This window comes from Drosophila ficusphila, unplaced genomic scaffold (genome assembly GCF_018152265.1).
Source record: "Drosophila ficusphila isolate 14025-0441.05 unplaced genomic scaffold, ASM1815226v1 contig_791, whole genome shotgun sequence".
Taxonomy (NCBI): Eukaryota; Metazoa; Arthropoda; class Insecta; order Diptera; family Drosophilidae; genus Drosophila; species Drosophila ficusphila.
This window is the reverse complement of record NW_025064737.1, coordinates 20,506,731-20,531,403: the sequence shown is the minus strand read 5'-3', so window position 1 is coordinate 20,531,403 and position 24,673 is coordinate 20,506,731. Positions and strand designations below refer to the sequence as shown.

The following is a 24,673-nucleotide window of genomic DNA, read 5'->3' as shown; positions in this document are numbered from 1 at the left end:
CTCATAAAGATATGGCCATTGAATGACGTTTATGAGCGATATCGTCGACGTCGACGCTGCGCAACATTCGCTGTTAGCGGTTAACAGTGGATTAACAGCATTAACAGCGCTTTTCCAGCAGCATCCACAAAGGTTTTGTTGGTGGAAAATATCTGCTGATGCGCCGCGGTAGCTGCGACTGCGACGTCGGCAGAGGCAGCGGCAGCAACATCAGCAGCTTCTATTGTCATTTGCCACATGTGAAATTTACCGCTACTTCTTCGCTCATTCATTCGCTGTTTACATTCCGATTCGAAGACTTTCCCAATCGGGCGCGACTTTTGAAAATATATATTATATATCCGATTTGAATTTTGATTATTGCGGCGCCATCGTATCCATATAATTTTATTGCAGTACACAGTTTATTAGAACGTGGAAACTAAAATTTAAAAAAATTTTGAATTTAATACTGAGTGCTGAGAACAAAAGTAATGAAAGTTAATAAAATATACAAACTTAAACAAAGTAATGCAAATCAGAAAATTATTTAAAAAAAAATGGATATCCAACAATCGTTACATAAAAACAAAACAAACCCAAAGAGAGAAAATTGTTTGCCTCTCTTGTAAATTCGATTGACGTAGTTTTGAACAAGCTCACTACATTATGTTAATTACCTAAATATGGTAATAGATAATTAACACAACGATTCGTGGGGTGATGTTATTGGAAATTTTAAAAAGACAGACATTTCCATTGTAGAAAAACACTCTTGGAACATTTAGAAACGCGTTGACAGTCGATTGGATCGGATCCATTGAAGTGTTTCAAAAATAAAAAAATATAAAATAAGTGATCCCAATTAAACTTATGAGTATAAAATGGAATAAAAATCGCAAACAAACTTTAAAGTGCAATAAGTGAAAACCAGTGAAAACTAAGAACAAACAATTCCCTATAAATAAAATACAAAGTCCAGGAGACCTCTACCGAACGAGGTTTTGACCAAACTAAGCTGAGTTCTTTAGACCTCACTATATGTAGACCAAACCGAGAAACTTCTAAACTTTTCACAGCTAATACTTCTAAATGCCACAGTGTTGATACAATAGAAAAGTATTTGGAATATACCTTCGATAAGGACATAAGGCAGCATTTCCGTTTTAGTTAAAAACTAAATCATCTGAAGTGGAACACAGTCAGACTTGAATAAATTTACCATTGCTCTTTTATATATAATGTATTTAAATTAATTTTATAAAATTATAAGTCCCCAGTAAAAAAAATTTTTGAAAACCCTTACAAAAGATTTTTAAAATAAATTATTTTTAATAAGTTTAAAGTCAATGTACACCGCGTTAGTTATCCGAAAATAGCGATTACAGTCAGACCACTTAGAGATTAAAGACGACCGATGATTATCATTATCTGGCCAAGTGATAGATGACCAGAGCCCTTCACGCCTGCCAAAACCACAAAGAGCACACATTTACATGCACACATATATATCTGTTTTCCTAAACTCACACTCGACAAAACTTGAACACACGACTCGGGCTTTCAGAGCGATAAAATGCAGTGTCAACTGAAGTGCTTGATTAGGCGATTTGCGAGCGATTCACCAGCGATTTCGAACGCCTGCAATTAGAAACGGCGGCGCAATGCAAAATAAGTGTGGACAGGGGCGTTGGTTCCAGGGGGGAGGGAGAGAAGGGGGTTTTTGCAAGCGGTCTGTCATCCGCAAGCATTGCGGGGTGGTGCTTGAAAAATGATTTACACGCGTAAATCATAAATTATGCCCATTTCAAGTGGCCCGTTACGCCGGAGAATCCATGACAAATGCAGATGACGCCCATGCAGTCGATGACGATTGCGAAGTGATGGCGATTGCGATGGTTATTGTGATTGCGATAGTGAGTTTGATTGAGATTTTGATTGGGATGATGCTAGTGCCCACTGACGGCGATTGTTGTGAAGATGACTTGCCTCTGACTCTGACCCGACCCCATTGTCCGCTGGCTGCGGTGCGGTTTCCCTCCGCATCTTATCAGTCAGGCCGTCAGCCATCGACGTCATTCAACTCTACCCCATCCAGTCGAATCCCCAGCACTCCAGTTCAATTTCGAATTTCACACTTTCAATCACAATCACCACCTGGCCTGATTGAAAGCGGCGACACTTTCAATGCTAATTAGCTGCGACTTCGTTTGCCCACAGCCAAAAGCCATTTCAGTTCGCATCGGTCTTCGCTGGGCACCGCACCGTGAAACCCTCCGGGTCTTCAGAAAGTATAAGCAACACCACCTATTGACACCTGGATATAGTTTCCGAGTGCCCATGCAGAACGTCGTGATTGTCGTACGATTATCGCACCATTCCCACGTCCGGTTGTCCAGCCTAATTAAAAAAATTGCGTTTTTTGCGCACTGATAAACGCGGTGGCAACGCAAAAACCAAGTCTAGATAAAATCCGGGAAACATCGTTTTGGCCAGCACCATGCAAAAAAGTGATCTCTGTGCGATGATCGTGATATCCTTGGCGTTGTCCTTTCGAACAGGTTGGTACCCACATAAATACAATCAGAGATCTATAAGAATCTTTATCTTAAAAAGTATCTCCAAGAAAAAAACCCCCACTTAACCTACAATACTCAGAAAACTAAGCTATAATTGCTATTTAACTTTATATTAAATAATTGCTTGTACAATATTTACACGTACTTTGCGAGCAATTACCTTTTCAGAAGGAATATATAACATTACTTGAATGGCAAACATCACTGCCACTTGAGTCCTTCTTTTGGCTTCTCAGGGGTATTTACCAACTTTGAGTACGAAATAACAAGGTGTATTTTTAAATTAAAGTGGAATCTCGGCATTACGACCAGATAATTATCAATACTTATTCAACATATTTCTACAGAATTCTGTCTAGCTGCGAAATGAAGCGCAGTTATTTAAAAGTAGTTCGATAAGGGTAACATAAAAACAAAACAGCTTTATATTAAAGTTGTAGCCAAACAAAAGTAAATAAATATAAGCATTCCTGGAACAATTCCTTCTAAGATAATGAGGCGATATCATCCTAAGACCTAGAGATAATTCAAGTGTTTTTTGCTCAAACAGCCCTTTTTAATAAGAAATGGGTTCCATCGATCAACGATCAACAGGTTTGCTTAAGAGCACCTTAAATGATCTGCTTGTAACTTAAGAGTTTTTGGAGCATCGCTCGGATCGCAGAGAGCCCCGATCTCCACCGCTCTTTTTTATCTCTTCGATGGGGACTGGTCGTATTCTTGTCAGTTTGATAAGGCCACCTTGAGACGGTGCAAAAACAAACACAATCGCAAACGGCAAGCGCTCTCAGCTCTCGAAATAAAATCGCCTTCAATTCGCTTAAATTCGCAGGCAAATTCTCAAATCGAATTCAGTTGAAAAAGGCGCGTTGTGCAAACCGGGCATCAACGATTTTTAGCGGTTTATTTTCAACAAAAAAAAAAAAAAATAACAAAAATAAATAAAAGTCAACAGCTAAACGAATCTCATGTAATTAAAACATTCTACCTGAAAACTTAAAAACCAAACAAATTTTTTAACCAAATTTGGAAAGACGCATTCAGCACGTGCCGCACATTCAGGGACACCTTGAAACAAAACCGCAAAAATAAATCCAAATAAAATGAAAAACTGATAACGTCTGTTTTTATCAAAGCGTTTACTCGCGTGCTATCCGCCAAAGCAATATTCAATTAATTAGCGTTCGCGATCTAGGGGCGTGGCACGCTGCTCAGCCAGAATTCAAGTTTTGTATTAGCTTTTTTAAATGCCAACGTCAACAGAAATGTTTTGCTTCTTCTTAAAAAGTAAACAACAAAACGTTATTGAGCTAATATAAATAAAAACTCTCAATCAAATTTTTAAATATTCTCTTTTTATTCTATAACTTTTTTTTTGCCTAAGTCAGCGATAAATAATAATCGGTTTTCTGTGTATTTTTGTGCGTTTACCATTTCGCTCTCTTCGTATTTTCGGCGATTTTGTTGGTGGCTGATATTTTGACTTAATTTTCTTTCGGCTTTTTCGGTTTTTTTTGACGGCGTCTTGTTTTTGTGTGTCGCACGAATTTTAACCAGTTCCTTCGGTCTTCTCAGCCGAAAAAAGAAATGAGAAGAGAGTCGAAAAAAAGAGAATTGGCCAGATCGCCTGTTTATTTTCCTGACTGGCAAGCGATTTTTCAATGCTTCTGCGTTGATTCTTGTGTTTATTTTTACGAATTGTCGCTGGCGCTTTCGGCCATTTCTCTGATTAGATAATCTCTGGCGAAGATCTCGGGCTTCCTGCTTAGATAATCTAATGGCCAGGGTCACCCAGAATCTCACCCCATCTCTCCCCACCCACAATATAGTGTATATACTTTGTATGATCGAAGAAAAAAGTGTGAAGGCAAGAATACAAGCATAAAGACTAAAGACTAAAGCTAAAAAGTGCAAAACAATAGACAAGTAAAAGACCATACCATGGCCATAGAGTCACGCTCTACGAGCACTGCAAGTGATACCACAAAACCCTCAACCAAATCAACAACAACAACAGCAAAAACAACAACAACAAATCAAAAATCTCCAGTAACATTCATCAATCTCAGCGACAAGAAACGCGCCGAACAGCTGTTCCGTTGCGCTTGCGCAAACTTCAATCTGCTGCTGCTGACTTTAATCCTCGGATTTGGCAAATGCTGCACTGCCACGCCCACTCCGCTGAGTCCCCCTACGTCGGCAGCATCGACAGCCACATCTGCAGTTAGCCCACATAATCCACCGGCGATCGACGAGGGCGGATCGCTGAGCAAACTGCTCGATGGCAAGTCCTTCATCAACATGGGCTTCAAGTTTCTGAACGTTTCCGGAAAGATTGGCACACCCCTCGGCATAGGTGAGAATCCAAGAGTGTGAGCATCAGGTGAGATGCAATTGAAAAGTCGGGGAAAACACCAAACAAAACACAGCAAAACCAGAAAGAGAAGGTGGCGAAAGGGGGGCAGAAAGTGAGAAGTTTGTTTTTAGCTTAGCATGTGCTAATTTTAGACCACAGACGACGGCGAGGTTGAAGTGGAAATTGGAGTTAGGATACCCTAGACATGGGTATAAATGACTAAAGGTTTTCAAAGTTTTCCATTTACCATAAGTAACCACTTAAAATTGCAAAAAAAAAATAATATTAACGTACTAGAAATGTTATTTCACTGCGCAAATTATAGGAAACACGAGTTGTCGATTTACAACCTAATCGTTAAAAAACTATCAGCAACAGTTTATATATACATATATATGCACATACAATATTATTTCATTGTGTCGATAATATTGTGTGATTTGGTTGTTAACTGAATGTTAGCTAATTTTCTCTCTTCGTAAAAATATTTTAATCAGTTGGTTTTGATAACGAGACAGATAATTAATGAAAATAAAACTAAGAAAAAAGTTTAGTATTTTGTCAACCACTTCAGGTATCTGCACAGTTTCAAACATAAATATACAAAATCAAACTGAGGTATATAATAATAACGTAGTAGGAATTTAAAATATATAACCATCGAAAATAGTTATTTAATATTGAATTTTATCCTCAATTTTTTATAATCTGCACAAACTTTTCAATAGAGTATCATCAAAGTGTTGAGTCATTTAAAGCGCTTAGCTCACTTCACACATCATGCACTTGAAATGGGTTTAGTTAAAAAGATACAGATACACAGACAGACACCTGGACAGTTGCAGATACAGATACAAAAGTGCACTTGCCACTTGTTGCACACACAGACGCAGTGTGGCCCACCGGTTACCGTGGTACCGAAATAACCGAAAATTGATTATCGCTTCCGCATTGATTTCCGCCAGTCTGACCACCGTGTATCTATATTTTTAAATGGTTTATAGATAAGAGGAGCGTTTGGCGTCTGTCTGTGACGTATTTTTCTGGCACGGGGCATTCCGACCGTAAATCTAACTTCAAATCTAGCCACCTGCTTTGGCTAATAGGGATTTGCGGTTAGTATTAGCCCTGAACTGGGGATTATCTTATCGGTCAGTTTTACGATTTGTTTTCATGCATTTTTCGATCGCAGGGATTTCGCGATTTGACGACAAGTGGCAATCAAGGGCAGTCAGACTATAGAAATTCCCCCCCAATAAATCAAGACTATATTGAAAGATTATTTACAAATTTTTTGATTCCTGTTATTAGTCATTCAAATGTTTATATTATATATTTATATATTTACCAATAATAATATCGAACGCAAATATATCTAAAAATATCCATTCTTCGAATTCGATTTTTAAGTTATCAATCAACATTTTTACTGCCAAAAAATAGATTCAATGCTAAAAATATCCCGTTTACTTGCAATTTCGTACTTTGCTCTTGGGACTCTTGGACTTTGCTTAAAATAAATTAAATTGTTGACATAACCACATATATTTTAAACTCTCTCACAAAAAACAAGGCGCATTTTGAGGATTTTCTTTAAAGATATTGACGTAGTCCAGAAAATCTGTCCGCAATCCAACTGCGTTGTGTTGGCTAAATTTAAATATTCCTTGGGCTCTTCATCATGTTGTGAACTAATGAAAATCCACATAAATATAAACAGAGTCGAGCCCCTATTTTCCTATCGATTTGCGTTGTAACGTTGCCCATTATCTCTTTAAATCTCTGAGAGTCTCTTTCTCTTTCGAATTGTTTAAATCTGCTCCGCTGATTTATTACTAATTCCATTTGATTTTTCTCGCCTGAGAGATGCTGTCAGATAAATTAACATATGCTTGATGTCATATATGCTTGTGCATATATCTATCATATATATATGATGTTGCAAGGTCGCAGAAGAGAGACAGAAGTTGATTTAATTTTTATTTGTGCGCCCCATTTCACTTTATTTTTTAATTTATTCGCTGTGCCAACAGATTTCTCTAGCATATAAAACTAGTTTGTGCCAGAACCGACGGCAAACAATAACAATAACAAATTAATAGTGGGCGTGCTCATCTTACGTATAGAACTCGATGTTGATGCAGTGTAATTGTTTTGTTTGTTTATTGGTAAACATGTTTTGATTGATTCAACAATTCTGGTGAAACTGTTGATGCATCGAATGATGCTCAAACCGAAATCTCTATTGATCTCATACCCTAGGAATCACGTGTTATGTCATCTCAAGATATTAAATTCAATTCATTCGGCTAATCATCGGGTAATCCATTAACCTTGATCTTGACGCAATCTGAGTGATAAGCTTATCAACTCCTGCGCTCACAAGTTAATTAGTATTAATTTGTTATAAAAGGAATATAGATCACTGATTACTTTTTTCCCAGCGCTTAACACCTTATTAAACCCAAATATTCTTATCAATTTATTCATTTTTTATTTTTTTTACACAATAATAATTAATTATGTGCTTGACCATGAGATAACTTCTAATCTGAAACAATTTTATTCGCCGGTTTTTAATTGATAGCAAACTTGTTGTGGAAATCGTATGATGATGTCGACTTGCAGTTTCTGATTTTCGAGGGGCAACTGAAGTTTATTGGGTTAAGCCAACCGGATTGTGTGTGGACTTGTTTTCGCCTCTGCGATTAACGAAATCATTAGATATGCTAAGTATTTTGCTTTTCGATATTTACCTATGTTGATTTATTCATAGTCTTGCACTACAGAGGTGTTTTCGAAGTTGCCGGCAGACAGTCTATTGTTTTTGAGGTTGATATCAAACTGGTTTTCTGGTCTGTGGGGTGTGTCCGCATTATGGCGGAAACTCTGTAATCACACACCAATTTGAACTTGTTCTATTAAATTAAGTCCAGTTGACTTAGAATGTGATAAAGAGTTGAAATAATTGACCTAGCAATGTTTTTCAAGGATAAATATGTCAGTATAAAATTACAGTTCTATTTCTTTCTTTATTTCTCATGATGCCCTTTCACACAGCTCCTCCTCCTGAAGACCCTTATCAATTTCAATAAGTTATGCCCACTTAATTTAAACCATTTTCAGGGTCACAATGTATAAATACCTCAAGCAATTTTCTATTTATGCTCAGAGAGCTAGATCATATTATTTTTCCATTATGCTATTTAAAATCCTTTTTCGAGCCCCAAGCCAATATTTATTTTTGGACTTATTCGTTGGCCGTACGAGGCAAAGGAACTCATTCATTGCGGGCCTTGACGTCATCTGGAATTATTTGAATGGCATTCCTCCATCTGCCTCATGTATGCATCTGCTCGAATTATAATTCACCATTTTGTTGACTGCCATCGTGCATAATTGAAAACAATTTCCCGGCAGCCAGCGCGACGACACAAAATCGAATTGATTTGACCTCATTGATTGAAAGCTGGCAATCGGAGATCGCCCTTTGTTTATTTTGTCACACGCACTGCATATTTCCTGCGAACTTCAATTACAGCAATTAGCAAGTTTATGCAATCCGAATCGAAATGTAAATGGTTAAACACTGGCCAATTGAAATATGCAAACGTGTGATGGATCGCCTGGAGGCGTAGGTCATGCGAGTGGGTCAAGTGAGCAGCTGTCATCGGCAGTCGGGTCGAAAAAAACCCTTTTCAAAACGGTTCCACTTCAGCATTTCCCCCTCCTCTATTATCGCATTTTCAGGCTCTCTGTTTGTTCAATGGCAATCTATTACATTCATTTTTTTAGATGTCACATTTTGTTTTAGGTCCTTACACAGAAGGAAAATGTTCAAACATGTATTTAATTCATTTTTAAAGTTAACTTTATACTTAAAATTACCTACATTTATGAAACCTTATATATAATTATTTTATTTGGATTTTATTTTGTAGTTCAAGTAGTTTTCCTCTGTGTAAGTCTGTTGACATTCCTTGGGTTCTTTGCCTGTCTGATGGCTTGTTTTGTTTCGAATATGTGTGTATTGCATATTTTCAAGGGCTCCTATGTGTCGGAGTTTCGGGGGCCAAAAACTTTGTGATCCATTTTGTTTGAGGCTTTCTGTTGATTAAAAGGCCCTCGCTCCTCCTCTCGTTTATCGTTTAGTATGCAAATTACTTGTCACACTCACACATATGTACATCTCTACTCAGACGGATATATCCGTGTGTCTGTGTGTGTGTGTGTGCGTGTCTGCTGGTGATTGTTTTTGAAGTTTTTAGCCCTAATCAATTTGAGCTTTTGTTATTTTTCCTTTAATGAGAAAAGTTTGCTGTGAGCGAGTGGCCCCAAAAGCCCGTAAGTCCGTAACTCAGTAACTCCAAGTCGTTATAATTAGCTTTAAGCGTTTGTTTGCCCATCTAAACCAGGGTCTGTTTGTATTGCAGGGCAATCGCTGGAGGCCAAGTGCGATGACAAGCAGTTCCAGTGTCGCAGTGGCGACTGCATTCCCATTCGATTCGTTTGCGATGGCGATGCGGACTGCAAGGATCACAGCGACGAGCAGATTAAGGAGTGTAAATTTATAGGTGAGTTAATTTGTATAGCATTTATGAGCAACAAAAAATGAAGGATTTTTTAAACGTATACAAGTAACATAATTCATTAACAGGCAGGCTCCGGTTTTCACTTTTTTTTTTCGTTTTCGTTTTTGGGCGAAAACGTACGTTTTCGTTTTAGGTGCTCCGGTTTTCACAAACTTTTTGTCATCGTTTCGTTATCGGAATGGTTCAAACAGCTGACTTTTTTTGGTCAAAAGTAAACAAAGCAAAAAAATGACTTTTATATTTTCAATTGCCTGTTTTGAAGCCAAAAGAAGGCAGAAATTGATTGATTTAAGAAAATCGAGGCATCTTAGATGCAACACATGTGTTTTTAATATGTCTGACGATCGGTAAATTAAGTTGTCTTACTTACATTTTTAAAAGTTCAAATAAGCCTCCATCAGAAATCAGCTGTTTCCCACAATAAGGGGCTGCCACCTTTTTTGCAGCTTTCATTCCACTATTCTCAACCACTTTTTTACTCCACTTTTGCCATTTAAGAAACTAAATTAATCATATTTATTTATAAAAAGCTTATTTAACTATTCTTTACAAGTATTTTTTTCTTCGTTTTCAATTTATAAGTATTTTTAAGTGGTTGTTTCGTTCCACTACAAGTACGGCAGCATTAACGATAACTTTGGCAATAGATTTATCGAGCCTTTAGCAAAACGAAATTTGTTGTTGCCGACGGCAAATATTTTATGTATGAAATCAAGGTGGGGTCAGAAAATAATTATTTAAAAAATAAATACGAATTAGATTGACCTACTGATGATGTGAAATGAACATCAATAGACCAAGGAGTCAACTATTTTTTTCCTTTTGCAATTAAGAACCGTTTTGATGTAGAAAAAGGCATTTACTTTTCATTTCGACAAAAAAAACTTGCCCGTTTTTGAAAACGAAAAAATCTTGTGAAAGTGAAAACGGGAGCACCAATTTTCGTTTTTGAAAACGAAAACGAGAGAATCTTGTGAAAGTGAAAACCGGAGCCTGCCTGTAATCCTTTTCAGTCAGCATTATTGCCACAATTTATTGAGTGCCATTTATTATTTGCTTGCGGTCAATGGATTTATTGTAGCTAATTGAAAAAGTCAAACGCAACATTGGTTTTCTAATTCCTAATTCATTACCCTACTTAACCCATCACATAAATTAGTTGAGTAAATATTTGCTTGATTTTTATTGCATTTCCCCATTTTCCCCGCCATTTTTCACTGCATACTTTCAGGCACTCGATGTAACATTACGTTCACAGTGGGGTCCGTATTATTAGGCATGGTTAGCCAGTGGGCCTTTGTTGGTTTTCCTTTTGTCTGAATCAAACCTGAAACTGCCGTCGAAATGGAAACCGAAACTAGTTTGCAACACTTACGCATCGCAATTGTCGCTGACTGCTGACCAAAAACTGTGCCATGGCATTCCCTCGCCGCGAGTATCCGAGTATCTTTGTATCTTTTTGTCTCTCGCTGCACTTGCAACTGCAACGTACAACGCACTAAGCATTCAGCATTCGGCATTCGGCATTTAGCATTTAGCTGACTGCAACATGCGGTTCGGTTGCATCAGCAATTTTTTGCCGCTGTCTGCCGCTTTATCATTTGCGTCGCACGAGACTTTTGCGACTTATGTATTTGCGGGCCGATCGTAAAAGGAAACTATGTGAGGTCGTCTGCTCCGCTTTTCGGCTTTATCACCCAACTTTGAGTTGTGCCAGACACCGAAATCTGAGTAATTGAGACCAGACATCCATTTTGGGATTCTTGCGGCGCATAATGCAATGGTTTTATATAACTTGCTGCCGGGGAGAAATTGTGTCCCCTGAAGGGAAATTGATAATGAGCCGAGATGAGGCAGCAAAAAAGTGCATTTCTGTTGAACTTGGGGGAATTCGATAAGGGGCTTGGATTTCCCAATGAATGCTTACAGTAATTATGCTAAATGCTCATAAACGGGGCTGCATTATCGTTGCTTTTGTATGTTACTGCGACATAATGATGCTTTCATTGAACAGCGGAAAATGTGTCAAGGGGTGATTTTCATTGTTAGTTGAAAAATATAGAACACAAACTAAAGTTTAAAGTTGCACTAATACTTCTTAAAAAATGTTTGGAATTATATAAAACACGTCTAAGTTTTACTCATTAATTTTTTTGTTCTTTTTCTAAATTCTTTACCTTTTCAAAGTTTTCCCAAATTAAACCATATTTGTTGTAACCCGAATAAAGTTTTAAGTCACATGGGAACTACTTTAATGATTGACAACACCATTAGTTGGCCTTACTATCCACAACTGAATGATAAAAAGCATCCTTTTTCGACTCAGCAGGACCTGTTAGCTCAAGGCTCACACTCACAACAAATCAGAGCAACCACTCCATAGATTCACTCACTGAAAACTCACTCCTCTGGCGAGAATTCCACTCAACTCTAAGCGGTTTTTGCACTCGACTCGCAGACTGTGGCAAGCTTTCGGTTGCTCGGCTGCTGCGGAGGCTGCAAACAACTTTGGGCGGAATTGTTTTTAAGGATAGCCGCTCTGCAACCAAGCACTCAGTTGGCGGCGAACCTCTCAACCAAGCGGATGTCAGCGCGTGAAATTGCGAAAGGACTGCCTCCCAGTTAAAAGGGGAATTTGCATACATATATATACAAAGGAATTCACGGGGAAGCCCACAAACTTGAAAAATCGTGAGATACCCAAGCCAGCAAAAGTGTGCCAAGTGTGTGAGTGTGTGCCGAAAAAAAAAAGATAAAAAAAGCCGAGGAAGAATAAACAAATTACGCGAAAATGTTAAAGGCTAATCGGACTGCGAGCAGACAGAGTCTGCGTTGCCAAGATTCGTTTTATCTCTGACAAAACGCCAGCAGCAGGACATTGAGGTCCTGGGGGCCCCCATCCCCCAAAGGATGCGGCCAAGGAAGTCTCCGTTTCTCGGCCTGTCCGGGCCAGACTTATCCTCAAAGTCAATCGGTGACAGTTGATGGGGTTGCCTTCCTTCCCCCCAGCAGAAAACAGCCGCTCTTCTTGCCATTTATCATTTAGTTGAACATTAAATGAGTTTCCGCCATTTCCCCCCAGTCTTTCACCCGAAAATGGAATATCATGTTTACAATTTCTACCATTTGTCTGTCGCTCCGCTGTGGTCGTTATGAACTTGAAATGTGCTGCTCGAGGGCAGTTTTTGTTTGCGGAAATTATGCAATCAATTTGTGCAAGTTGGCTGGACCTCTCGAATATGTCATCAGAAGGTCCTGGCAATTTGCGTTTGCCAGTGCTGGTGTTTTGTCAGATAATCATAATCGAATTTCTTGGATAAAGATGTGCTCATCGCCTAATCTTCTTCAGCTCCTCGAAAACGTTGTGAAAAACGCGGAAAGGACCTCGCAAAATGGGTCGCATTTGGTGTTTACTCTTCGTTGCCAGTTTGCTGCACAGTCAGAGCCACAGTTTTCGCGCTCTAACTATAAATGGTATGCAAATAATTATGGTGATTGTTCCGTTTGCCGCGGACTTAATGGCGCAAACTGATATTTTCAAAAACAATACAACGAATTAAGTGAACCATTTGTTTATGGACATTTTGGAATAATAAAATCGCAGATATTTCCGCCAAACTGAAGTTCATTTAAGCAGAAAATATTAATATAAACAAGCGCATATCATGTATAATTTAAGCGTATTTGTACAAACAGGATGAGTACAAAAAAAAAAAAGAAATTTAATTCGCTTAGAATATTTGAATAATTATTTGTTCTAAACAAATATTTTAATGTGATTTATAACGTATAAACTTTTCTAAATAAATAAACTTGGTGTGGAAACTAAAAGTCACTTCCTTAATAATAAAAGGAAACTTACGCCGTTGTTTACGTAACTACACAGATATAATCTTAAGATAGTTTCAGGAGATTTCCAACCCCTAAGTACTCTTTAAGGCTCTCTAGTGTTGCTATCATGTCCTTTTATCGGTCTTGCTCAAGTACCAAAAGTACACTGCTAACTAAGGAACTCTCGCTTAAACTAGTCGAAGTTAGGGAAAACTTTTAACTATTATCAGGTCGAAAAGTTTCCGACACCTTTTAACTTAAATTAAACATGCCAAAATCCCAATCATCTGGATTTACAGAAATGCAGGGCTTCCCTGTGCGGAGTTTTTCCGCCAGTTTTCAGCATTTTTCACAGCCTGTAGCATTTATGCAGGTTCCGAGCTACGCCTCGCATGCAACAGAATATTTTTGCAAGCGCCGCTTAACATTTGCATACAAATTGGCTGAGAGCAGGGACTTTGGCGGGAATACACGGAAACATCAACTGCCAAAGGCCAAAGTTTTTTAATCAACTGAAAAGCCGTTTAAACTTAGTTAAAAAAATAAATTATGCTGCAAAATGCTGCATGACAGCGCAACTTTCATATTTTTATTTATGCTTATTTTTGTCCCTTCTTTTTTGGGGGAGATGAAGGAAAGTAGGGGCTTACTGCATAAATGCAATCAATAAAAGTTTCGCTCTGTCATGTTGGACATGATACAAAAAGTGCTGTAATTTGATTTTTAATTGGAGACCAAGTCGACACGAAATTTTAATATGGGTGGATCAGCGATTATAATCCATTTGTCCGCTGGGCACAATTCCCAAAAATAATGTCACATATTAGCAAAAACGAAAAGCAAAAGGAAAAAAACATACTCGTAAAACCGAATCGACAATCATTGAACCAAAAGTGGTTGAAGCACAATTTTCCTTCCTGGATTTGTTACCCCTTATTCTTGTTTGTACGAGTATACGTATTATTTTCACTCGGCTCACACATGCGGCCAATTTTTATTGCTCACTGAATTGGCATTTATATTTGCCTTTTTTGTCCTGCTTTTATTTTTTAACAAATATTGGCTCACATCAAAGTTTTGTTTTGCGCCAGTTCCCTGCACACAAAACACAAACATTTTTTCATGCCACATTTCATTCGCGTTCATAAAAAGTTTAGAAAAGTAATCATATAAAATGTTATTGATATGGCCAACAAAGGCCTGACAAGCATAAAAATTGATTAAAATTTACACGCCCGAATGTGTTTTTCCCTTGGCGCTGGCCAAGATTTGCATAGTCAACAGCAATTTGTGAATGCCACAAGGCATGTTCCGATCATTTACACCAAAGTGCTTTGAATTCTATTTTATAGAGGCGGTAAAATTGGACGAAAACTGCCCAAAGAATTTTCCGAATGCCCAGCCACACACACACACAGTTCACACAACAAAGTTTTCGGGGGACAAAGGAAATTTCTAATTGCCCTGGTGGTTGCCGAAAGTATGCAATAGAATTTTGTGACCAGCTTTTCCGGAAGTCGGTGGCGAACAGAAAAAAAAAAACGCTGCGTTGCATAGCAACAAGTCAGCGGATTCAAAAACTGACTAATCCGATTACAAGCCGTACACGTATCCTGTTCACGGATATATACGCATATATATATGCACACGCGCGGTATAAAAATGACACATTTTTGTTGCCCCTTGGAGTGGCATTGAAAAGCCATTGCAGCGCTCTTTTTGTTTGTGTTTGTGGGGCATTTTCTTTGCTCAGCACGTGCTCAAGTGCGTGTAAATAAATATGGGTATGTGGGTGTGTGTGTGCGCTGTTTGTGTAAGTTGGGCGGTGGGCGTGGCATCGCGTAGCCATAAACACGCGCATATTCCTAAGTGGCCCCTATTTCCTCGGATGTTTGTTTGGCTTTTGTTTTTGATACGGGTCGCCTGCAGAGTTCAAAGCCAGGAAAACATAAAACTGCGCTGGAAATAAGTCCCATCTGTCAAAAACGGAAATTGCTCGTTTTTCTCTTGGTTTCTATTACAATATGAAAGAATATAAAAAAGGAATACAAATCAAGGTGGATTAATTGGATACAAAGCTTTAAATATTTTAATAATTTGAAATATGATCTTTATTTAAAAGTTTACATTTACAAAATCATCCTATCCTACTATCTAGTTCCTTAAATTTCCTTTTAATACAGCAATTTAAGGCTCCAAAAGGGCATGCATTTTAAACCTAAGTATCTCAGAACCCATCCAATAAATCTCTGAAACGTCTTCAAGTATATTTATTCGTGTGCAACAACTACAGTATGTAACCAAGACTTACCTTGATTTTCCTGCCATTTGCAGAGGCTACTTGCTCGTCGGACCAATTCCGCTGCGGGAATGGCAATTGCATCCCGAACAAATGGCGCTGCGATCAGGAGAGCGATTGTGCCGACGGTTCGGACGAGGCCAACGAATTGTGCAGTAAGTACACAGAACTTGCGGGGAAAGGGACACTACGTCCACACGGGGAATCCTTCTGGGAAATCCTGTGGGGGGGAAGAAGCCAGCAGCAGCAGCAGTTCTCTCTAACCGACGTCTATTTCGATTGTGTGTTTAGTGAACGCCTGTCCCAACAACGAGTTCAAATGCCACACGGTCGACCAGTGCATTCCACGCAGTTGGCTCTGCGATGGCAGCAACGATTGCCGCGACAAATCCGACGAGGCGCACTGCAGTAAGCCCACAACTACTTCGTCCTTGCCATCGATACGAAAGCACCCACTTAACCAACCACCCAACCACCCATCTAACCATCCACCCACCCACCGCTTAATCGCTTTCACTAACCAACTTGCCGCATAACTCATACGCGCCCTTAATGGAGTGGCGCTTGCATAATTTTCGCAACAATTTCGCCCCCTTGCGTTTAGAAGTTTAATCAAGTCATTGAGAGTGAGAGTCCTGTGAGTCTCCCCAAGTGTGTGTGTGTGTGTTTGAGCATCGAGTGTGCTCAATTGCGCGTATGCGTGTGTGTGTGTGTGTTTATGGGCGGGTGTATTGTGTACCCATTCATGGCGGCCCTTGACAACAAGTATACGACGCGTTGTTCGCATGAAATTCGCTTAGCACAAGTTCGCTGCTGCCGTTGTCTGGGTTTTCTCTACAGTCGGTAACCCATGAAACGAACTTTGTTCCATAAAAAATAACCTTTATCCTGGTAAACCTTTATGGGGCTTAAAACTGATTGATCATAAAAAATCCACCTTGAAGGAAATAAATTATATTTACTTTAGGATATTTTATGTGAGTTATATGGTAGTGAAGCTCCACTGTTTTGAGGGTATTACAGCATAAAATCACTACTTTAGTGACATCGAACTCTGGGAAGTGTAATAGCAAGGCCAACGGAAAATTTGGCAATATTTTCGCTTTAAGCTTTGGGTTTTGGGGATAAATGAATTTATTGTTACGTCTCCGACGGTTATACATGGCGTATGCGTTATGCACTGATAGTAACGACAGCTAAGAACCCACTGCTTTCTCCTCCTTTCTCCTCTATCTCTCTCTTTTTACAAACGCTGCACATCGATTGCGATAGGAGCCCGCACCTGTTCGCCGGATGAATACGCCTGCAAAAGCGGCGAGGGGCAGTGCGTTCCTTTGGCCTGGATGTGCGACCAGAGCAAGGACTGCAGCGATGGCTCCGACGAGCACAACTGCAGTAAGGATAATCCATCAATTCTATTTAACAATTTCCAGTGGAGTCTCTTATCAAGTTTTTACACAATCATTGTTTTTCACAACGGTACACACAGGTTTCTTCTTTGCCATGAAGTATTTATTTGAATTTACTCAAAACTAAATCACCTGTTCAGTTGCCCAAAAGTTAGCATTTCTTTTCATTTATTCTTTATTAAACCATTTATTTGCTTCGCTTTGATAGAAGATAAGAACAGATAAATTGCTTGAGTTTTATTTGAGCTTTCGTTGGCTAAGCAAATACTATTTAATTTTCATCTGTAGCTGCATTCCGCAAGCCAACTGGTCTCAAAGCTCGCCCCCAAACTAAACCCCAATGCTAACTTATTCCAACTATTGAGGCAACCACACTTCATTTGGCTTTTGGTTTTTAGTTGCCTTCTGCCTTGGCTTCCTGCCTCCAGTGGCAGGGATTCCGATGGATCCGAATGGAGTGCAGATAATCATTTCTTTGCTGTAGTTAGAACACAGTTTTCATTTGTATTTTGTTTCTCAGTGTTTATTTTCTCTGTTCGGCAGCTCAATTAAAAGGTTCCACATCATTTGAAAACAAATTTTACTATTTATTCATGTTTTTCTGTCTATGGAAATTGCATTCCAGCTTTGCCCATCCCAAATATTGATTTAGCCCTGCCCTCCACCACTCCAGACTCCATTTTATCCCGCACAAAGTTAACTCCCTGCACCCGTATCACTTCATTTGGCTTTGGTTTCCATTGTTTGCCCACTGAGTGTTGCAAGTCCCTTTGTGGCAAGGCCTAAATATCCCCGGTAAATTCACAGACCAGACATGCCGCGCCGACGAGTTCACCTGCGGCAACGGACGGTGCATCCAGAAGCGGTGGAAGTGCGACCACGACGACGACTGCGGGGACGGATCGGATGAGAAGGACTGTCCGGTGGTGCCGTGCGACTCCGTGGCGGAGCACACCTGCACCAACGGAGCCTGCATCGCGAAGCGGTGGCTCTGCGACGGCGATCCGGACTGCTCCGACGGCTCCGACGAGCGGGTGAGTGAAAAATGCCAGCCATAAATCTCCATTCCCCCTCCCCACCCCCCGCCAAACAGGCCGAAAAAAATGAAGCAGCGAAGCAAGCAACCCTTTTATGTTAGTTCCTTTTTTCGGTACTTTGGCCACTAAGCCACATGAATTATGGCCAAGTTGGGCATAACTCAGCGCCCTGCCAGCTTTGGCAGCTTTTGTTGTCAACGCATGGCACGCATAAAATTGCATTTTTCCCTGCTTACGGGCTGCATAATTTCCCGAGTGTGCGGCGGGCATTTCCTTGAATACTTCTCCGCTGCGGAAAGTTTCCCCAACAAAGTTTTCTCGTGTTCCTCCTCGTTTTGTTTTGCACCTTGCTGCCGAATAATGTATGCAATTTCGCCATTTAAAGTTTAAATTTATCTTACATTCCTGGGTATTGTTATTCGAAGGGGTTAGAATAACATGGCAGAAAACACTTCTGGAGCTTGGAGTAATTAAATAAACTTTTGAATTCAAGTCAAGTTGAATTTCTTAACAAAACATAATCTTAGTTGTACAATAAAATTGAGAATTTATTATATATAATAGCTTCCCTGATTCCAAGTTTTCTGTAATATTTTATTATGATATTTAATATTTCTCTTTTTATAACTCCTTCTTTTTCAACAGTCTTGCGCCAACGTGACCAAGACGACCACGCCCTGCTTGCCACACGAGTACCAGTGCAAGGACCGCATCACCTGCCTGCACCACAGCTGGCTCTGCGATGGTGACCGCGACTGTCCCGACGGCGACGACGAGCACACGGCGAACTGCAAGAACGTGACCTGCCGGGCGGACCAGTTCCAGTGCGGCGATCGCAGCTGCATCCCCGGCCACCTCACCTGCAACGGGGACAAGGACTGCGCCGATGGCAGTGACGAGCGGGATTGTGGCTTGAGTCTCAGCCTCGGCGTTTCCCAGGGAACCTGCAACACCACCAGCGAGTTCGACTGCGGCGGAGGTCAGTGCATTCCGCTCTCGAAAGTCTGCGATAAGCGGAAGGATTGCCCGGATGGCGAGGACGAACCCGCTGGCAAGTGTGGCGTGAACGAGTGCGCCTCCAAGAACGGCGGTTGCATGCACCAGTGCGTCGACTTGAAGGTGGGGCACCACTGCGAGTGCCACGAGGGCTACAAGTTGTCCGCCGACAAGCGCAACTGCCAGGATGTCAACGAGTGCGAGATTCCCGGCAAGTGCTCACAGATTTGTGTCAATGAAATTGGTGGCTTTAAGTGCGAGTGCGAGGCGGGTTACATGAGGGATCCCAGGAACCACACGAGGTGCAAGGCCAGCGAAGGACACGCCTCTTTGCTCTTGGCCAGACGCCACGACATCCGGAAAATAGCCCTCGACCACATGGAAATGACCTCTATAGTGAATAGTACAAAGGCAGCCACCGCTTTGGATTTCGTATTCCGCACTGGGATGATCTTCTGGAGCGATGTGACCACGCAGAGCATCTACAAAGCTCCCATTGATGAGGGCAATGAAAAGACAGTGGTCCTGAAAAAATCATCGGTGACCTCGGATGGCCTGGCTGTGGACTGGATCTACAACCACGTCTACTACACGGACACCCACAAGTGCACCATCGAGCTGACCAACTTCGAGGGCAGCATGGGAAAGGTCCTGGTGAAGGATTCGCTGGACATTCCGCGTTCCATTGCCCTGGATCCCATCGAGGGCTGGATGTACTGGTCGGATTGGGGAGCATCTCCCAAGATCGAGAGGGCGGGCATGGATGGATCCCACCGAACTACGATCATCAGCTACGACGTCAAGTGGCCCAATGGCATCACTCTGGATCTGGTGACGAAACGCATCTACTGGGTGGACGGCAAGCTGAACGTCATCTCCTCGGCCAACTACGATGGTTCGCAAAGGAGGCAGGTTCTCTATTCCGGGGAATACCTGAGGCATCCCTTCTCAATCACCACCTTCGAGGATTATGTTTACTGGACAGATTGGGACAAACAAGCCGTCTTCAAGGCGAATAAGTTCACAGGGGAAGATGTGGAGCCAGTCACTGCAGTGCATATGGTAAGCCTTATCATCAAATTCATAACTAATTATTATACATATTTATATTTGCTTTTTCCTTAAATTAATTCTTTTATTTTTCCCATTATTTTCCTTGCAGCTCCAGCATCCGATGGTGGTGCACGTATACCACCCGTACCGCCAGCCCGATGGCGTCAACCACTGCCAGTCGGTTAATGGCCACTGCTCTCATCTCTGCCTGCCAGCGCCCAGGATTAACGAGCGGAGTCCTCGAATATCCTGCGCCTGTCCCACGGGCCTCAAACTGATGGCTGACGGCCTCATGTGCGTCGAAGATCGTAAGTACTCGCCAATATTTTCTATCTTTCCTTAGCCCTTTGCTTCTGATTTAACCAGCATGGCTTACGTTTTGATTTAATGCTTACTAATAAACCCCTTAAACCCGAATCCCCCATCCGGCATGACTTGCACATGCATGCAGCTCTTTACGTAGCCCCCAGCACAAAGCCCCCGCGAGCCAGAAAAACGAAACCGAAAACCAAAACCCCACTGAGACGATTGCCCACGGGTGTCCAAGTGGGATATGCTGATGTTCGGATCCGGGTGAACGAGGATCTCCAGTTGAGCACGAGGCTGCCCTTGTTGCCAGCGAATTTCGGTAGGCCTGACAACCCTGTTCTGTGTCCTGTGCTGTGGGGGTACTTCTTTAAAAGGGGACCCCTCACTGTGTTGTCCTCATTTTGTCCGGGAAGTCGTTTTTAAAACTAGTTTTGCGCTTTTTTCAAAATTTTTAAAAGAAAAGAATAGGTTTATAAAACTATTATCATTTTAAGAGCTTAGAAATTTTTAAAAGATTGTTTTTGAAATGTTTATAATTACACCAATGTACATGCAAAACTAAAATTAAGCCCACTTTGTTCTATGTGATTGTCTTGTAATGTCCAATGTTGTTTATGTGTTGCCTCAAAAATATCTTAGAAGATGTACCAATAAGGTAATATTTGGTCCGTTTGAATTTTAGTTGGCTTTCGCAGAGAAGTCCCAGCACTGCACCTTCATAGCCCAACGTGACATACATCTAAACATTTGCCTTGGAATTCCTGAACGCGCTGCGTTAAAATTATTTAGAAAGGTGATGGTTCGTTTTTTGACCCCTGTTCATGTCAGATTATTCCTAGTTTCCCATGAATCTTTATTTCCATAGCCCACAACTTTGCAATTTCGAGAGCTAATTATCATAATCAATCTTTCAATGTTTTCGCCGAAATTGCTTAACAAATTTTTGACGGTTCAATCATGCACAAGTTCTTTTGGAACTCGCTCCCCCATTAACCCATCTTGTCATTCAACACCAGATTTTCAACTGGCATAACGGAAACGAAGAAAACTCCATCAGCAGGACGTCAACGGAAATTTTGATTAATAAGTCCCGAGAGGAGCTGCGATAGTTATCCCTTTGGATGGGTTGACAACCCGTCGACTTCCTCTCAATTTATAAGTTCGACGTCTTTCTCTGACAGTGTTTTTTTCCCCATTCACGTGCTGTTTATAAACACTTCCGTGGGATTCAGATTTATTGCAAGCGTATTAATCAAGCCGCTCGCCAAGATTCCCACTCAACCGAGGTCCTTTTGCGCCACCCAGTCCACAGCGTTTGCTTTGTCATGGCCCACATTAATCATCATCAGGAGTTTGGGGGTGGGAGAAGGGGACGTCGTCCCACATCCTTGACAGTTTCATAAATGCCATCGCAGCGGAGCCACTTGCATCGCTGGCAACCGCAAGTAGGCTTGCGATGGAACGGCAGTGCAATTGAAACCCCAACAGGAAACCCCACTCCATCACCCCATTACCCCAGCACCCCATCACCCCAGCCGTGTTGCCACAATCCCCAGCCGCAAAGTATGAGGTTAATATTGGGGGTTCTTCGGTCTCCTGTCAGCTGTCCCCCAGTGGAGCGTTTGCTTTAAAGTGCGGCTCAACTTAATGTTGATAACTTTTACTGTTTTGACTAGAGCCAGTCCTCCTCCTCAGCTGGCTGACAAAATCCTATTAAATGCGCCGCGTTAACGATGTCATTAGGCTGCCATTGCCATTGCCATCACTGTTGCTGCTGCCGTTTCCATTCCCAATCTAAATCGGCGGCGGCAGGCCGCTTCTTTCACATAAAAGTTTGCGCCATCAAAGGCGCGAGCGCGTTTAAGTGTTTATTTGCGCCTAAATGCGCACTTTGAGCGATTTGATTGAAAATTCCTTCGCATCTCTGGAGAAACGAAACGAAGGAGCTGCGGCGACTCTAAGCCGCTTGGATTTTGATGTTGATTCCCTTTTCACTCTGCTCTTTTATTGCAATGATTTCCGTTTTCTTTTTATACAGTTTCCCTTTGTTTATCATTGCCGGAGGTGAAGTTGCGCTTAAGCCCCGACTTTGTGTATAAAAAGCCGGGTCTTAAAGGGGTAAGAATGTCGTATGTGCTCCACAAATAAATTCACGTAGCTCCAAAAGTACAATTTCGTCACTCTTATTTTTGGATATCTGTATAAGCTGGACTTAAATTATAAAAAGCTTTTGTGGGGATAAAATTTAATTGAGTTTTTATACATGAAATTGTGTCTGGAAGCGTAAATCGTTGAAATCGTTTTGGTGAACCTAACTAAAAGCTGAAAAAGTTTGATATATCAAATTTTACATCATTATTTTTGGTATGCGTAATAACTAAATGTAAAAATGTTTTTATTTGTTGTATAAAATAAGTGTTTGCCTGTGCATATTCTTTTTTGTTATTTTTGTGTTCATACTCGTATATGTCGAGCCATTTTATTGAAAATTCAATTAAATTCGAAACTATTTTCCCCGCAGTTGCCGACCAGCGTCCAGTGAAAAACCAGACTCAAATCGAAAAGACCACAACGCCCAGCGAGCAGCCGGATTCCGGCTTCATTGCGCTGGTGGTTATAGCCAGTCTCAGTGGCTTCGCAGTCCTGCTATCGGTGGTAAGTAAATGGATGCCCCAGCTGGGTGACCGAGTGTGGCAAAAACTAATCAAATCCCCCGAACACTTGCAGCTCCTGCTCATCGGCTACCGCTACTGCAGCAAGCGACGCATCAACTCGATGAACTTCGAGAATCCCATCTACCGGAAGACCACAACCACAGAGGATCATTTCAGTCTGCGCAAAAACCTGCCATCACGGATCTACGACCACACCAGTGTCATGGATGAGGAGGTGGGTTTCCATTCAGATAATTAAATTAATTGAATTATTTCGGAGGACAAACTTTATTCATTTAACTTTAAACAAGCTGCTTAATTCTTTCACTAACTTTTATTTTTGTTTCTATTTTACAGTACTCACCCGTCATAGGCATATCCTCGTATTAGATTGGTGGAATCGTGTTGAATGTGGATTAGATGATTATTTTGCTTGGTCGCCGGATAACTTTGATGACCGAAGCTAACTCGAGACCCGCGGCAGAAAAACACGCGCCTGAAGACTGAGCAACTCTGTGTATTGTGTAAATTAATTATTTTAAAAATTATAAGGCACGGCAAGGACGGCGGGTCACCTTGGGGCGCATCCTTAAAGGATGCTGTACAAAATACTATGTCGCAGAGTTCTATCACAAACAAACAAACAAACAAAAAACAAAAAAAACAGTGTAGCGAAAAACGTAAAACAAAACGAGAAGTTTAAGAGAAATCTAATTGCTAATTATAAATTACATAGTTCCAAACTGTATATAGCTGTAAGTGTGCATTATTTTTAAATGAAGCAAATTCATATTATTATACGTAAACATGACATGAATGATCATAATGCTTATGGTCTACTATTAGAGCGAGTTGAGAAATTATATTTCTGTTGTCGAGGAGCAGAATCGTTTTATTACCATTATTACTACATACGTATTAGCCTTTTGTTAACTGTATTTGTTAAGTGTACATACAAATGTATATGTTTCCCCACTAAAAGAAATATAATGAATAATAAACTCAGAACATACTTATGTCTAGCATACATCTTTGGTACCAATTTATGTTCAGTATTTGGTGGCATTTTCTTGGGTAGTAATGGAATTCCAACGGAATTATTATACATTGGAGGCACAACTGTATCTATTTACAAATCATGTTATTGTTTTAATCGATACCTTGACTGCTTGACCCATGCCAACAAACAATTTAGACCTATTATTTTAGAAATTATCGTAGTAATTGACATGGAACGCCAAACAGTGGAACACACCTCCGAAATTGATTGTTGCACGATCGACGAGGGCGAAGTAAGAGAGAACCACTTGTCGGATTCCATTTCAATGTCAGCTGGTCGTGCTCTTTGGTTTTGCTATCTCTTGGGTTTGGGGGCTCGTATTTTACGATCGCTGGGGCGCTCTTTCGATAGCCCCAACAACAACGACGGGCTGACAGACGTTCTCTCTTTTTAAACAGGTGAGATCGGCTTGTACGCGTGGCGATCTTCGGTTCGCCGCCGAATGAAACCCGAGCGCCGCCGAAGTCTGGCAATCGGTGCCATTGGTCCGCTCGGATAAAAAATAATGTGCCACCGGCA

The 24,673-nt window shown here is 40.8% G+C and overlaps 1 protein-coding gene across 13 annotated transcripts; it reads left to right on the top strand.

Annotated features, from left to right (window-relative positions):
- The first annotated feature begins 760 nt into the window (after positions 1 to 760).
- On the top strand, positions 761 to 24,121 carry LOC108095766 (very low-density lipoprotein receptor). Of its 13 annotated transcripts, XM_017197001.2 has the most exons (13): positions 987 to 2,540; positions 4,388 to 4,914; positions 9,348 to 9,488; positions 15,672 to 15,791; positions 15,928 to 16,044; positions 16,909 to 17,031; positions 17,853 to 18,079; positions 18,728 to 20,140; positions 20,241 to 20,439; positions 20,583 to 20,759; positions 22,962 to 23,095; positions 23,168 to 23,329; positions 23,452 to 24,121. In XM_017197001.2, the coding sequence occupies exons 2-13, from the start codon at positions 4,500 to 4,502 to the stop codon at positions 23,482 to 23,484; spliced, it is 3,261 nt and encodes a 1,086-aa protein (XP_017052490.1). In that variant the 5' UTR covers positions 987 to 2,540; positions 4,388 to 4,499; the 3' UTR covers positions 23,485 to 24,121. The 13 variants fall into 13 exon arrangements, with proteins under 13 accessions (XP_017052479.1, XP_017052490.1, XP_017052477.1 ...); XM_017196990.1 differs by lacking the exons at positions 987 to 2,540; positions 15,928 to 16,044 and adding an exon at positions 761 to 980; XM_017196988.2 differs by lacking the exon at positions 15,928 to 16,044.
- Positions 24,122 to 24,673: the final 552 nt, after the last annotated feature.

Excerpts from the sequence above, each read along its gene's own strand:
- LOC108095766 (XM_017197001.2), top strand. The coding sequence starts at position 4,500 with ATGGCCATAGAGTCACGCTCTACGAGCACTGCAAGTGATACCACAAAA. Across the intron at positions 4,915-9,347 it reads TGGCACACCCCTCGGCATAG|GGCAATCGCTGGAGGCCAAG; the intron begins GTGAGAATCCAA and ends TTTGTATTGCAG. Across the intron at positions 18,080-18,727 it reads CCGACGGCTCCGACGAGCGG|TCTTGCGCCAACGTGACCAA; the intron begins GTGAGTGAAAAA and ends CTTTTTCAACAG.